Source organism: Podarcis cretensis (assembly GCF_951804945.1).
Source record: "Podarcis cretensis genome assembly, chromosome: 1".
In the NCBI taxonomy this organism is placed as follows: Eukaryota; Metazoa; Chordata; class Lepidosauria; order Squamata; family Lacertidae; genus Podarcis; species Podarcis cretensis.
Genome location: NC_137170.1, coordinates 80,979,330 through 80,995,537, shown reverse-complemented (window position 1 = coordinate 80,995,537; position 16,208 = coordinate 80,979,330). Strand labels below are relative to the sequence as shown.

The following is a 16,208-nucleotide window of genomic DNA, read 5'->3' as shown; positions in this document are numbered from 1 at the left end:
GAAAAACCATTGGTGTCTGCATGGATCTGGTACATGCAGCACCCTGGCAACTGCAGCCCCTGGGGTTTCTCCACACCTATATTAGAAAATGCCTTCCTAATCAGGTCCAAGAAATAAGAAGCAAGCCTATAGTCATCTGGCACAGTTAAAAACCCTTTGTTTTAAGTCAGGCAGTAAATGCTCAGTCTAAAGTATCTTTTTTTAATGGACTCTCATAAAATGTTGGAGAGGCAATAGAGCTCACCATGGGCCTCCAATAAAACTCCTGTGTACACAAACACGGCCATTTCCAATATATTGTACAACCCACTACAGAGGCCAATAACAGGCTATATGGTGAATAAATAGAGAGATATTTCACCTTTTAATAAAAGGTGGCATTATTTCACCACTAGTTATTGTCAATAACTGCTGATTTTGCAAAGATTAAGCAAGAAACAATTCTTTGATCTCCTCAAATGTCCGATGTCTGCAAGAGCAGAATAAACAATGGCTATGGACCAATGCACCCACATTGTCTGTCTAAGGAAGTTTGTCTGCCTAAGGAATGTCTGTCTAAGGAAGTGTGTCTAGCAAATGAGGCATTTTAAAGTGGTCCACAACGCCCTTGAAATTCAAAGCCAAGATTGTTCTCAACAATTATTTCTAATGTAGATTTTTAAAAAAGCAATTTCCTCAATGAGCTGGTAACAACAACATATCAAGGTTTTATCTAATTATGAAAGATAATCACAGACTGAGAGACAGGAGCAGGAGAGAATCTCCTGGGAAAATAACAAGGTTTCTTGTGTTTTCTCCAAGAGTGGTCCTGAATGATTATCCTGAAATGGTGCAAAAGTGTGTGGGTGGTGGAAAACAGACAAACAACCTTCAATACAACATTATCACAAACGGATGTAGCAAGGCCAAGTGATGAGATCAATTCTCAATTTTCAGCACCACTGAAGCAATGAATATATACTTTGGAAACAAACGTGTCTCTTGGGTTGCAAGCAGTATTGCAACTAGCAATCAAAGCACTATTTTGACGGCATGAATTGCACACCACAATACTTCCATTGTGTTCTGCATGGTGGCTCTTGACATGGCCAAGTTAAGTCTAGGATGGACAGCTCCATGCAGAGTTCAAAGTGAAGCTAGGTTAGAATGTTGCTTAGGCAATAGATAAACCCGGGCTAAGCATTAAATAAAGCCACAGCTCCATCTGGGTGCTTGTGTGTCCCTCACCACACCTACTCACCCAATGGGTGAAGCTCTTCTGGTTATAGTAGCTTTGTCTGTTCCAGCAGCAATAAGATTCCAATGACGTGGGGCAGGAAAATGGGTTGTAGCCAACTAAGTTATACTCTGAGTAAGCCCACTGAAATTAATAGGCCTAAGTGAGTCATGCCCATTATTTTCAGTGGGTGTACTTTGAGGAAGACTAGCATTGGATACAACACAGTGGTTTTGTTGGAGCTTCTGGACTGGAGTCTTCAGAGCTGGAGGGTGTCAGTGCTACTTCCTCAGGCCAGAGAGGTGTTGGCAGAATGGCCTTTTCCTTTGCTAGATTTACTGGAGCAGTAGAGAGCACACAATTCCTTCTGACCCTCTGGTTCTTCCTCCAAGTCCATGGCACCATCCCTTGAAGACGGGGAGTCAGACTCTGAGGTCATAGCACATTTTTTGCTGGTATGCTCAAGCCATGTTTGTAATGCTGAACTTCCAGGCCAACTTCTGAGCCCCAGAGAAACCCCTCCAAAGCAGTTTCCTCTAGCTTTGGGAGCTTCCAAATTTTGATTAGAGACACTCAAAATGAGCTCCCATGAAAAGAACAGGCTATAAACAGCAATGAGTAACTTGTTTTGTGAAAGGAGGCCTAAAATATTGCCAGTGTCCCAGCAGAGGAAACAGAAAACCACAAAACACCAGTGCCTCTGCTGCTCTAGCGCCAGCCCCCTTGGAAGTTGAGAGAACATCAAGAAAGGCCTGGGATGTAAAGTGAGGGGTTGCAGTGGGAGTGGGAAGCTGAGCAGAGGCAGCTTATGAAAGCTTCTCTTTTCCCCCAGCCCACATCTCAGGAGATCTCTGTGGATCCCCTGGGGGTTGCAGTGGGGAAGAAAAGAGAGAATTCACTTTTCGCAAACACCCATGTGCAAGAAGAGCACAGCTCATGCAACCCGGTGACTGGACTGATCAATTACAAACTATACATCTTTAATGATGCCGGCAATGTCAATCAATAAAAGAGAAGCAAATGTATAGCTGTGTTTTAAAACATTACGATCAACTTTGTACTGTTTAATAGGTTGAATTAATAAAACTACCAGCATTATCCAACATGTAGGAGGTTATAAAAACCCTCTATACATCCCAAAACCACTACCCAAGAGATACTGAAGACTCTTGGATCTACAGGAAGCATGAAGAAGGCAGAAATAGTGAGTGCAAAGGCACAGGGGGGAATGACAAACAACCCACACCACTTTTAAAACATTTTATAAATTAATTTTTAAGTTTAAAATAAACTTTATGAATAACACATTAAGGCAACTAAATAGCCAATATGCAAGATTAGCTATATACAGGGCATTCTGCATTAAATCTTCCTCCCACTCTGCTCCCAGTCATCCAAAGACCACTTCCCACACGGCATTTGCAAGTTTCATGCAAAAAATACACATTTGCCATTATATCTGAAATGCGAAGAAATAAACTTTAAACCTGCTTCAAACACTATGGGAGATGTATGTTTCCTCTGGGCAGGAAAATTACAATATATGAAGCAGGCCTAAAGCAGATGACAGCATGCTGTAAACCACGGCATTAAGTGACCATAAAACTCAGAGCCATTAAACACACCAAAACTAGAACGTTTCCTCAACCAAAACTTTTCTGCCCACTATCCAGAGTTTCTTGGTCGCTTCCATGAAATAAGAGAAATTAAGATTAGAATGTCAGAGTTTTGATCACCAGCCTGGATAGTTCAGTGGGTTAGAGTGTGGTGCTGATGATGCCAAGGTTGCAGGTTCAATCCTTGTATGGGACAGCTGCGTGTTCCAGCAGCTGGCCATTGCAGGGGGTTGGACTAGATGAATCTCAGAGTGCCTTCCAGCTCTGCAAGTCAAATGACTCCCCCATATAAAAGTACAGCAGTGAGTAACTTCCCAGCATACAAATAGGGGAGAGAAGAGCGTATGAAAAGCTGGCAGCATGGAAGTGGACATCATGGTGCACATCTTACATGCATTCATCTTCATCCAGTGAAGCCCCTGTTTGTAAGATACATTTGGACTAACTGCCTGGTTAGCTTGGAGATTTCAAGGGTGCCTTATTTCGTGCCGCATTTGAACATCTGATACTTGCTCAACAAGGCCACATATACTCAGCTTTGCACGCTCATAGAAATTGGGTCAGTACAGTTGAAGCACCAATGTAAGGGGTTTATATAAAAAAGTATTAGCTCTTGTGCCATCCCACTGATGGTAACAATGAGGTTGCAGAGGCAGATACAATCTGCCAGCCAGCCATGCTGAGGCCCAGGAGGGCAGTTGGCCATGACCTCACTTATATATTCTGAGCTGGAATCCTTGCCTAGGCAATGAGCGATTGTGGAAAGGGAGGGGGGTGTCTGTCTATGCTGAGTACAGCAGGAAAAGAAATGCATAAGAGACCCTAGAGCTTTCATAAAATCATTAAATACAAGTCTGACTTGTCTTTTTCAAATTGGAGAAGGAATCTGGTGGCCTTATGCTAAAGGAAGAGAGACAGGAATCAATAAAAATCAAGAGCGGGCAGGAAATTGCATGCCACAAAGGAAGAGTTGCGTACCTTTTTGGTGAGGAGGGGAGAAAAGATCACTAGTTTCTGACCTGAAGAGAAATTATTTCTTGATCCCGCATGTTATGATGAGTTATCGTATAAGTTACCTGGTAAGAAGCCCACAAACCACATATTCCCAACCAAGGCAGATTTTATTTGGTCAGAAGTTAACACTATTAATATAGAGCATTCTAGAAGGTGGACTCCTGAACTGAGTATGTGATATTCTCACTGTATTTCGGGTAGAAAAGCCCTTCTTCAGGATAAAATAGTTTGCAAACTAAATGAATAGTCATGAGGTATAGCTGCCTTAAGCTGAAACTGCTAAAGCACACAGGAAATCAACCAACCCACAATGACAAAGGAAAATAAATTAATACAGTGAAAATGTGACATGGTTCTCCAGTATGAAGATGGTGCATGATCATTATCAGCAATATTTAAATAGCAGAGTATAATCAGCATGATACTGAATTAATGCAGATGATCTAGGAGTATAAAGTCTGAGGGGGAAAGATGAATGAAAATGAGAAGATTATAAGCATAAAGGTAAAGGTAAAGGTACCCCTGCCCGTACGGGCCAGTCTTGACAGACTCTGGGGTTGTGCGCCCATCTCACTTAAGAGGCCAAGGGCCAGCGCTGTCCGGAGACACTTCCGGGTCACGTGGCCAGCGTGACATCGCTGCTCTGGCGAGCCAGAGCCGCACACGGAAACGCCGTTTACCTTCCCGCTGGTAAGCGGTCCCTATTTATCTACTTGCACCCGGGGGTGCTTTTGAACTGCTAGGTTGGCAGGCGCTGGGACCAAGCAGCGGGAGCGCACCCCGCCGCAGGGATTCGAACCGCCGACCTTTCGATCGGCAAGTCCTAGGCGCTGAGGCTTTAACCCACAGCGCCACCTGCGTCCCAGGTGCATAGCTAGGACTAAATCATGTTGTAATAACAATATGCAATCCAGACTTCATTATCAATCTCCTACAAGAGAGCCCAATGTTTTGGACATTCCAAATTGAATTGCACCCGTTTGCACAACCTTTTGTCACTAGCATACCACTAGTTTAGTACTTGGAAAAGCTGGTTAGCTCTGCCACCTATCATGTTCTGCATCTTACTGTAGTTCATCAGCAGGCAATAACTGCTCCCAATGATGGTTCAGCTTTGCTTACTGGCAAATTAAGGAAAGAAGAGCTATGTTTGCTTTCTTATGTCCAATGGCTACTCAACTGGTTACACATGCTTGAAGCCAAGTTTGTGCAAGGGTGACACAAAGCCCAAGTCAATGGCCCACTGCAGATAATCACTGTCCTAAATCAGAGTTCAGGTGATTGGGGGGAAAGGGCAATCCTAGGGCTCCCAAACTCCCCCTCCTTTGCTTGAAAGGTAGAAAGTAACAGCTTCCACTTTCAAACAAACCACAATTTCCACTTTGGAATTTGTTCTTGTCCAAGTTAAAACAAATCAGGATCAAGCTGCAGTGTGATTCTCTCTAATGACCACCTGCCCCAACTGAGATGGTAGCAAACACTGGGGAGTGGCCTCGACAATGGAATGGAGAATGTACACAGATTTCCTTGGAATGTGCCTAATCATCACAAATCACCTCTTCTCCATGTTTTGCAAGGGATTTGGGGCTCGGATGATGAGGGGATGGGGAGACACATTTGCTGCTGCTGCTGTCATTCCCCCCTGCCATCACCCAGCTGCACCACCCTCCATGCATGTGAGGGAAAAGGTGTAGCAGGAAGCGTTCTGTATTTCTGCAAGCTCCCAGCATGATTTAGAACACATTTAGAACATGCAGGATTCTAAGCTATACCATGAGCGGTGGGACTGGGTGACAGGCATAACATCTGAATATGGCATTTGTTTCTCTCCAGTTCTGCCCAGTGTTGGGTTTTCTTTATATCAAACCTATATACACTTTCTTCTCCAGCACCATTTCAAAAATTTGCATTGCCATTTTATTATGTTATTATCCACATAAATAGCATGAAGATTTAAAGGTGACAACCAACAGTGACAATCTGCTAGAGAAACAGAGTTCCATACACACAAAACAGGAATTCCCCTTCCTCTCCTGTTCCTTGCAATCCCCTGCACGCATGCCAAAATTTGCTCCAGAAGATTGGAAGATCTTGTCAATTTCTACATGCAAGCTTTTTAAAATGCCAGTGTTAAAATTCATCCAGTCAGCATATAAACATGTCTGTTTCACTATGTCTATTCCATTTCTAATTTCTGTTCCAGTCATTTAACTCTGTTGTCTTGCTCAGTTCATCTCTCTCGCTCTCACATATACACACATACACACATAATCCATTCTCATCTTTTGAGGACACTTTTTATTATTTATTTCTTTTTTATTAAAGCTTCATTTTATTCTAATTTGTTTTTAAGATCATAAAACTGAAAAACAAATGTATTTAATCTTTTAATTCTCATTTTCAGACAGACTTTGAAAACTTTTTATTGCATCAGGGTTTTACGATTAATTTTATTATTCTTGCTGTCTCATCAGATTTTTGCTTACGTATCAGTTTGATACTGCGTATATTGTTTGATATTGGGTAATATTTTCATGACTACGGTACTTCATTCTCTCCTTCTTTGCTTTTGATAAACCTTAAAAACAACAACATAAAAATTCTATGTTCTCATGCTTCTCTTCTACATCTGGCACCACAGGTATGCAAGATGCAAAGCCAGCCAAGTTACTTTCTGTCTATATATTTTAAATTTCCAAATTTATCTCGTTTGTTCTTTGCAATCTCAAACATGTTGGACTGCATAGGAAACAGTGAGCTTCCCTGACAGAGACTAATTTTTAGCTATTTAAGAACATTTACTTTAATTATAACTTGTCTTTACATAGATTGAAAGTTATTCTTTTGTTCAGAGAACCAAAAATATCCAGATGAAGAATGTATGAAGTGGTGCTTTTCTACAACTTACGTATGTAGGGAGATGGGAGAGGTTGTGGTCTGTGAGGAAACTGAGGCAGGAGAGTTGTCCTGGAAAGGAAAACTCGATGGAAGGGAGAGTGAGGCAGGGATATGGGAGTTGGCAAATGGAGTGAACAAAGGGACACGCCTAATATTTATTTGTCCAGGATGGTGTGGGTGGTAGCTGATTGCTGACATCAGAAGTTGACAGGGATCCACCTTGAATCTGCTCATGCTCTTGAGCGCTAGTTTTGAGTATGAGAAATTGAGGTTAAAATTCTCACTCAATGATGAAGCTCACTACATAACCCAAGCAAAACAAATAATCTCATCTATGCAAACTCATGCAACCCCTTCAGATACTTCACAAATGTTTTATCTGTGAGAACACACTGAATATTATTTTTATACTCAAGCGTGTTTTATATCTAGATAGATCATGCTTTGCTAACATTAAAATTTCTGTTCACTTTTTAACTAACTTTATAGTGGAGATGGTGTTTTTCCAAAATTATGGACACTGTCCCCAGCTTCCTACCCTTGATCCCATCCCCAATTCTCTAAACTCCACACACCTTCTAGCAGGCCACAAACTTCAGATAAAGCATTTCAAGGGCATGCTGATGGGCCACATGTTTAAAGAAGCTACTTACTTTTTCCAGTAGTTTATTTGATTTTTTTAAATCCCTGACATTTTAGAACAGTGTTTCTTCTTTAAGTTAAAAAAAGTTGCTCCCAATTTATTGGCTTTTGCATTTAATTAGAAGAGTCATCTATCCAAGCTGTGTGTCAGCTAATCCAATAGAAACACCAGTCAACAGACATTGTTGTCCTTTGTAAACAAAACTTGATTAAAGCAGCTTTTAAGAGTACTTTTCTGTTAATAGCAAAGAGAACAAATAATTCCAATAATTTAAAACAGCAGCCATTAAATTTTCGAGACAAAACATTCTTTTTTTGAAAATCGTTTTCCACCCCATTATACAATTATAATTTTATTCATTCTGGTAACAAAATGAACTGACAACTTTACAAGCTCACAGGTTCAAATGCTTCGTTTCTAAATGTGAAAAGGGTACTTGCTGTCGAAAATGGCTTGCATGAACATATCTTGGGCCCTGAGGAACTCTGCAGCTGTCTGTACACCCTCCCTACTCCTATGAATGTGGGGCTTTTCTCACCTCGGGCCAGCAGAGTAGCCTGCCACACCCAGGCTTACCAACTGGGAGCTCTGCTTGGGCTTAACTACCAGGGTGGCTGGGACTGTATCTTTTCTGGATATGCTACAGCTGAAGGTTTGACATTTGCTCTCAGAGGTGGCAGCTGATGTGTGCCTGGCACAAGATCAGCTGGAAAGACTGGGGGGGGGGTCCCCAATTGCAGATGTGGCGAGAGAGAGGTGGGGCAATTCCAGTGAGGGGGTATATGACATAGGCAATTGGTGGCTGTGCTGCATGCCGGCCCCCTCTCTACCAAGAGGAATTGGAGTCATGCTATCAGCCAGAACTCAGGCCTGCGGATGCTGCTATTTGAAGAGCAGGTTGGCTTTAATTAAGATCTCCCTCACCTATAATTAGATGGAGGTTGAGGAGGCCCACCTGGTTTGTATTACTAAGACCCGGACGGACGAGCAGGGTGAACTTTGTCCCAGTTGGCTGTGCCCACTTTAGGTACTTGGTGCAGCATCAAAGCAGGCTCAAGGGCAAGGGAGGGGCAGATGCTGCAGTCTATGGGAATTCTCTGTCCATATCCCCACACAAGAAGACAAAGAATGGAGAGAGTGACTTGGAGGGCTGCATTCTCTTTCTGGGCCCTGAGGTTCCCCATGCTCCTCCAAGGAAAACATGCGTCAGGCTGCCAGAACAGCCTTGCCGTAAAATCTGTAAATCAGGAACAGGCATGTGACTTGAAGGCAAATAACTTTATTGCTTCACAATCAGAGATACCAGACGCTCTCAGGCTATGAAAGTTGCAGAAGCTAGAAACCTCTCCCCACCTTCCCTTAATTAAGCATTTCTCTCTGTACATTCTTCTGGCATGATTCAACTTTTCTTATCTGCTCTTTCTGTTTTTCAGCTCTCCTTTCTTTTATTGAGAAAGGGGTGGGGGGAGAAGGGGCTAGAATAGGACTGTCCTGCAACGCAGATCCCTATCAGGGACTGTGTCCACACTGTGCCTCTCCCCTTTGCACCCACTCTCTGGCTCCAGAACTTCCCTGATGGTTCCCTCTGTGGATTGCTCTTCCCTGTCCCACCAGTCTGAGTCAGACTCAAATTCTCCCTCCTCCCCAGTGTCACTCCCTGGTGCTTCTTGGGCAACTGGCAGCCAACATTCCTCCTCGTCTAGCCAGTCCCTGACAACATGTCAATGATCCACCACCTCTTCACTGAACGCTGTGTAAATGAGAGAATCTGCTTACAATTTAAGAATGGCAGGGCTTTAATCTGACATGCTACTTATGGACAGAAGAGCAAGAATCAAGATGCTCAGTGCAGACTTTTATTCCAGGCATAACCATCTGCAGTGCATCCTGTCAGAAGAGCAATTGGGTTACAGATCTAGGGTACCGCTGATGCCTTGAACATTCATTGTGTTTAATACATTGAGCTCCTTGGGCATCATTTATTGTTAACTCTGTTTTGGAGATGTAAATCTGTAAACACTATTGATTAGAGCCATGTCCTGTCAAGCTCTGTTTTGGTTTAAATCTATTAAACCAAAAGGAAGAACAGGAAGCCCACTATCTCTAAATATTGCTGTGAAATGTAACAGCACGCTTTGGTCCCAACTCAGATATTAGTTTGTAAGAAAGCAGAATCTGAACCAGACAAATTATTTTACTGCCATGTTGTTTACAAGGAAATTTTACAAAACTCAAGTATCAAGAAATCTGTTTTCACTTCTAACCACGCTTTGAACAGCATAAATTTAAAAAAAAAATAGATTGAAGGGGAAATGTATAAAGATGTCCATCAACTTCACTGCTACTTTCTTTTTCTATGCTCTTGTCAATATTTCAGAACAGAGATATTTCTGCAAGAACTCAACAGCAGAACAGCTTGTAAAAACCTCACAACATGCATCTGAAAACAGATCCAGGGCCTCAGGATAAGGACAGGAACACTAAAGCTCAAAGCTAAAATTATTTACCTAAAAAATACATAGCATACAGGGTGGAAATCTTATTATGTGCTCATAATAAGATATGCAAAACTTGCTTACATCTGAATAACCTGTATACTTTATTGTAATAACAATCAGGAGTACGGACATTTCAACTGGGGTTTAGGCCTGGTTTTGGCACAGAAACTATTTTAGTATGATTACCTCTGTTGGGAGAGAGACAAGGGAAATGTGTCCCTGTTAATTCTCCTCAACCTCTCAGTGGCTTTTGATACTCTTGGCAATGGTATTCTTCCTGGTGTTTAGTAGAAACCAAAGAAGCACCACTCCCCACTGTATCATACACCCTTTACTTTCTGAGATTTCAACAACATGTCACACAATTGTCAAGCCCTTCTTCCCAAAACATGAGGGCTAGAATCTTTCTTACCTGTTAATCTCATTCTTAAACTGAGACACTGTCTTACATATTAGTTATAGCTAGGCTAAAATATTTGAACTCAGATTGTTTCATTAATCCACTGCACCTGACACTTTTTGTTAGTTTTCACCAGCTAAGCATCTGGAAAGCATTCATTCAGAATTGCCAACATTGGAAGCTGCCTTATACAGAGACAGACCATTAGGCTCATCTATTCCAGGCTAGGAGGAGGGAGGTATTAGCATGGTTGGGGAAATCCCAAGATTTATAGAAGTATAACAAATCATAATGGGAAAAACAGCCCAGTGAAGACCAAGAATGCTCAACAGACACTAAATGCTGAATTATTTTTTTTGGGGGGGGGGAATAGAAAAACTGAGACACAATGGAGTAGAATCCTGACAGCAGCACTCCACACTACTTTTTGTGGCAGTTTCCACATTGCATTTAAAAACATTTCCTTTTCAAAGCATGTGACTGTTGCTCCAGGGTAGGGGTAGCCAACATGGTGCCCTCCAGATGTTTCAGACTACAACCCCCATCAACCCCAGTCAACTTGGTCAGGGATGATAGGAATTATAGTTCAGAACACTATGCTGGCTACCCTCTTCTCCAGAGACACAATTTTAAAAAATGGTCCGTCTACTCCTGGGTTCTGTTCCCCATAGTTGCCAGCTGTATTCTTCCAGAAAACTCACAACCAGGATAGATAAGTGATACCTCTTCCCTGTTTTTGCCCTCTCCCCACACCCAAAGCAACTTGGGAGGTTCACTAAACTAACAGCTATTGGAAGACCCTGTTCCTCAATTAATTTGCCCCATTCTCCTTTAAAACCATTTGTGAGACTGGCCACGCCACATTTGTCCCAGTGAATTCCATTAAGGTAATTATGCTTTACATGAAGAAGTACTTTTGTCTAGGATGTTAATCAGCAAGTTCGTTTTTAGCAAGCATACACATGTTGTAAGGTCCCTGTCCATTTCTCATATAGAAACTCCGTATCAACACTAGGCTTGAGAGAAATAAATTCTAAGCAAACCCAATGGGAATGTCTGAGCGACTATACCCTGCACATGCAGTGCACACATGAGTACACACAGATTCCTGGGGTGCCAATTGCAAACTAGACTTTTTAGACATCAGTTGTGGCAGCTGCACACTGTGGAATTAACTCTTGAGTTTGCAATCCACAACAATTTGTACAAATGACATGTACTGCGGTTTCATAATTGCTACCACAGGGACTCCTGGCTTTTTCATTTCTGTCCAAACATTTTAAATAAACAGGATCTGTGACAATACCTCCACAGGAAGAATAAAAAGGAAAAGAATGAAAAGATGGAAGAAAAAAGCTCCTCACTGCAGAGCCCCCCATTCTGGAGAGCTGTTCTCCTCAGAACTGAGACAGGCCTTCCTTCTGGTCAGAGACCATTGTGCAACTGTCACACGTTGACAGCATGCACACAGCAAAAACCACTGATACCATGTCCCATTTCCTGGAAACACTGTCAACCAGGACTCAGAGGCGGAGGTGCCCTCTACAGACAGAAGACAGCAAAACTGCCTCTGCCTCTTCCAAATAAATAGTTGGCCCAGTTCAAGGAAAAGCACCCTGCAGGCCACAGAGAAGAACAGAGGCCTGATTCTGAGGCCAGGGATTTGACTCCTGGTTCAAGGAACCAGAATCTGACATTCCATATCATACCAGATGTCCAAGGATCTTCATTCCCCCTCCAAGTTCTTAGCAGAGAAGGCAGTGTGTGCATTTGGAGCACACAGTGTGTGGCTCCTAGCCAGTGCTCTAAAATTCCTATGAGCATTCAGCTACAGGGCATGGCTTGGGTCCTCAACATGCATGCCTGGTCATTTAGGTACTCAAATGTACATACCAGGCCACTGTCACCAACTTCTGTTTTATTCTCCCAGGTACTGCAGAACACACTTCCTTTCTGCTACCTTGATCTCCCTTCTTTTTGCCACTGCAGAATTACTTTGCTACACCCAAATAACGCGAATTGGTAGGGGACTGGTCAAAAAGTCAGCATGATAAAACAGCCCCAGGAGGGAACCAACTGGATCGAATCCAAGCAATCTGGAGAAGTGGCTGGAGGAAGGTTTCAGGGGACGAAAGGCCTATTAGGATTCAAGGTTTTAAGGTTCAACAAAGATGACAAGGTTCCCATCGGAGATGGAGCTCATTTCTTCAAAAGGATTGCTTACATTTTCCCCACTATGAGCACTAGTTTCTCCCTCATCCTGATATGTTTTTGTTTTGTTTCAGTCTACACCATTATTTATTTGACATAATGTGTGTGTACATTCAGTCAAAAGGCCCCAACAATTCCTGGGTGTCAAAGTTCTGATCTCTCCATTCTACCACTGAACATCTTTCCTATAATTCAATGGACTGCTCAGGTTCTGCTCAGGTGTTATGTTGATTTTGCAGTGAAATCACTACATAAGTGATGGGGTAGGGAAAGGTTAAGGGGCTCCTCAAAATGATGCTCTGCAAGGAACGATCTTCAGACATATGTCTCCAGTATTAGTTTCTATAGAAAAAGATCATCTAGTCTATAACACAGCATCTTTCAACTTGTCAGAAGACATAGTATTTTTTTGTCTAGTCCAGGCCCTTCTAAGTGCACAAGAGGAACCCTGGTTTCATTTGGGACAGCTGCTCACAGATACAACAGATACAAAAAAATGCTTTTAAACTACCATCACTGCAAAGGTTTTCTATACATACCAGGATATCATAATTAATGCCTGTACCTAAAAGGTTGAATTATATTACAGATATGAGATCCATAAAATTCATGTGCATAAAAAAACTGACTAAAGATTTACATAGTAAGAGCAGCACACACAACAATGCACAATTTATAGGCTTCTTGCGTACTAATTTCCTACTGGGAGTAGAAAATAAAAAGCAGAGGAGAAATACATTCCTGTTAGTGGCTTAATGCCTCTCAGGGAGCAGGTCCATAAATAAGATGTAATTTTTTTCTAGCACAGCAGTAATTCCTAACAGAAAAAACTCAAGCAAACCAGGCACGCACACACAGAGCCCTATATGAAAACTCAAAACCCAAAATTTTGATATATATGAATAATATATGAAGAGGATCTCAAAAAATGTAGTGATATGTCAATACTGTATCTTCCTGCTACAGTGCATGGAAACTAGCAGCTCACCTTTTGGGTGATGGTGCCAGCTTATTCGGAATCCTGGCCAGTTCACTCTTTCTCAAAACAGGTTTTATGCAAGCTACTTCCCTAAGCCCTCCCTGCCTAAGCTTCCAGTGCTCTTGGTCATTCCTCTATACCCGTAATTTTCAAATTTTGAGGAGGGAGAAATTAATTAATTCAACAGTTAACGGTTCCTGTGAGCCCAAAGCACTCATCCTCAGCAGGCAACCTTCTCTGAGATGTGGGAATTCTGCTAAATCTCTGTATTGGGTATTATCATGCTACAGAATTACACACCCACAGAGAAGGCTACCAGATACTTGCCTCCTTCTAATCAGAAGGCGCAGCTATCAATGAGGACAAATTATTACTATCTTTTCAGGTGTAACAGCAAAGTATGTCTATTATGACTGATAGGAAAAAATCTACCTTTGTGATCAGAGTCCATGGTTCTAACCACTCCTGCTTAAAAATGTTTTTCTGTTGATCTATTGGTACCAATGTCCTTAAATAACGACTGGGTAGGTTGGCCCAGCTATTAACAACCCTATCTGCTGCACAGATAAACACAGGTAATGATGTCCAAACTGAAACACTTCCCCTCAACCCCCAGGTGAACGTTTTCCCCAATGCTCCAAATAATTAATGGCCCAATTTTGGGAAATGTTCCTTACTTGTGAGAGATGATTGTGGGAGGCAGCTGCTTGTGATCTCCAGCCAGCACACACTTCCTGGCCTTCAGCAGAGGTATCCAGCAGCTTGCTTCAAATGCCTGGGCACATTCATCAATTACCACCAGATCAAAGTGGTTCTCAGGAAGTAGTTTCAGAGGACCATCAGAAGAGGCTCCTAGTTAACAAGAGAAAATGTTAAAGTTATGCACCATAGCAAAAAGTAGAGGAAAGACGTGTTGGCCTTGACATGCTGGATACCTGCATCTTTTCAAAGTATCACAAGCCTTCACATTATGTTGTCCTCAGCAGTGTGCTGTGACAGGCAACAGAGGATCCATCTGACAGTCCAATTTCCTGTTTACCAAAACACTTCTCCTAATGAACAAGCACACTTGGCTATTTCTGTGGAAAAGTTCATCCATCCCTGCAGGTGAGGCAGAAGGAATGCTTGCCAGGTGTGTGTATGTCTGTGTGGGTGGGTGTAGTGGGATAAGTTTTGGAAACACTAGGTGGCTTTTAAAAGGAACAGGCTGATTCATCTCTGAAAGGAGGGATGTTGTGCTCAAATATGTGTAAATGTTAGGACCTCTTACTGCAGGGAGCCCTGAGCCCAAATATGCCCCTTTGATAAGCTTGGCATGATCCCAACACCATTGGCTACTGCTTCTGCTGTGTAGGCAATGTGCCCTCTCCTTGGGCACAAAAAACCTGAGCAGTACACTTGCCAAGCCCTGAGTGTGACCCCATTCATCCTTGCCCTGATAAATGTCTCAAGTTTAGCTGACAACTCTTGCTCTTGAAGCAACAGCCTCCAAGGGATCACATTTGTAGTATCTTCTTTCAAATAGTAAATTGGAAAAAAATTGCCAAAGTCCAATACACCCTAAGATGGCCAATATTAGGAGACCTAACTCACCCAAAGAGTAGATGGCAATGCAGATCTATTCCTAGATTATGCCACTTGGATTTCAGAAGGGATAATCAAATGACTAAACACTCCTACATTTAGAAATGAACAAACCCACACACCTTCCTGGCACAACTAGACGTCAGGGAGGAAGATACTAGCCTAGCCTTCTTCCAGGTGTGCTAGGTTTGAATACACTCTAGTATTCTGCTTGTCTAGAACACTCAGTGGTGAGAGATTTAAAGTACTATTTCAGCCTTCCAATCAAAAGGGAAACATTATTTTAAACAACAAATTGATTTTAATATGGCACTTGTGTTGTACTCATAAATAATCTTTGCACATGTTTGTAACATTTAATATGCAATCTTTTTCACTCGGGTTATTTGCAAGCTTCCCTGGTAAATATACCATGGGGATCGCCAACAGGAGCAATTTGTCTGGTCCCTGATCCAAGAAGCCACATTAAGTACATACTTTAAAACACAATTCACAGCTTTCTCAGCTCCAAAGGCTTGATTAGTTATATAAATAATGCATGTTCCCTTCCCTCATTAGCCGGCATTAAGTAAAAGATGTTCTGTAAAACATGAATGGCAGAGTTGTGTGTGCGGTACATGTGCGCACAGCATTGATTAGTTATACAAACCTTCCAACTGCAAAGCAGAACTGCACAGAAGAAAAAGGCAAATCATCTAGCAAGACGCAATTCTGTATACTGAACATACCTTTACACATATTGGGTTGAGAATCAATTCAAAGATGCACTGGGCAATCTTTGGAGTTCATGATAAAGCACAAGAATGCAATGGAGTGTAGAGCAGCCTAAATCTGTAGCTGCCAATAATCTGATTTAGCTATTCTTCAAGGCAAAAAAAAACCACCCAAGCAAACCAGGAAAGTTCCTCTAACCTGTGTTTGTTGCCAGAATAACATTAGCTTTCATCAGTATTTCAGTCATAGCAGCTTCCTCTCGCTCTTTCAGTTCTTTTCTCAGTGTTTTAATCTCATTTAGAAAATGGCTCCTTTCTCCTTTGTCTTGGGCTTTTCTGCTTTTCACCTGTATAAAGGGGAAGAAGAAGAGGAGGAAAACAATTTCCCCATACTACAATGTAGCTTATGGCCCAGTGTATCACTGTACACAACGTT

At 42.1% G+C, this 16,208-nt stretch overlaps 1 protein-coding gene across 1 annotated transcript in view; it reads right to left on the bottom strand.

Annotated features, from left to right (window-relative positions):
* Positions 1 to 16,208, bottom strand: part of IGHMBP2 (immunoglobulin mu DNA binding protein 2) — a 70,759-nt gene that overhangs the window by 31,178 nt on the left and 23,373 nt on the right. The window contains exons 7-8 of the mRNA XM_079991285.1: positions 15,972 to 16,119; positions 14,153 to 14,327 (exon numbers count right to left, since the gene is read on the bottom strand). Coding sequence (XP_079847411.1) covers positions 14,153 to 14,327; positions 15,972 to 16,119 — 323 coding nt within the window. The remainder of the gene's footprint in view (positions 1 to 14,152; positions 14,328 to 15,971; positions 16,120 to 16,208) is intronic.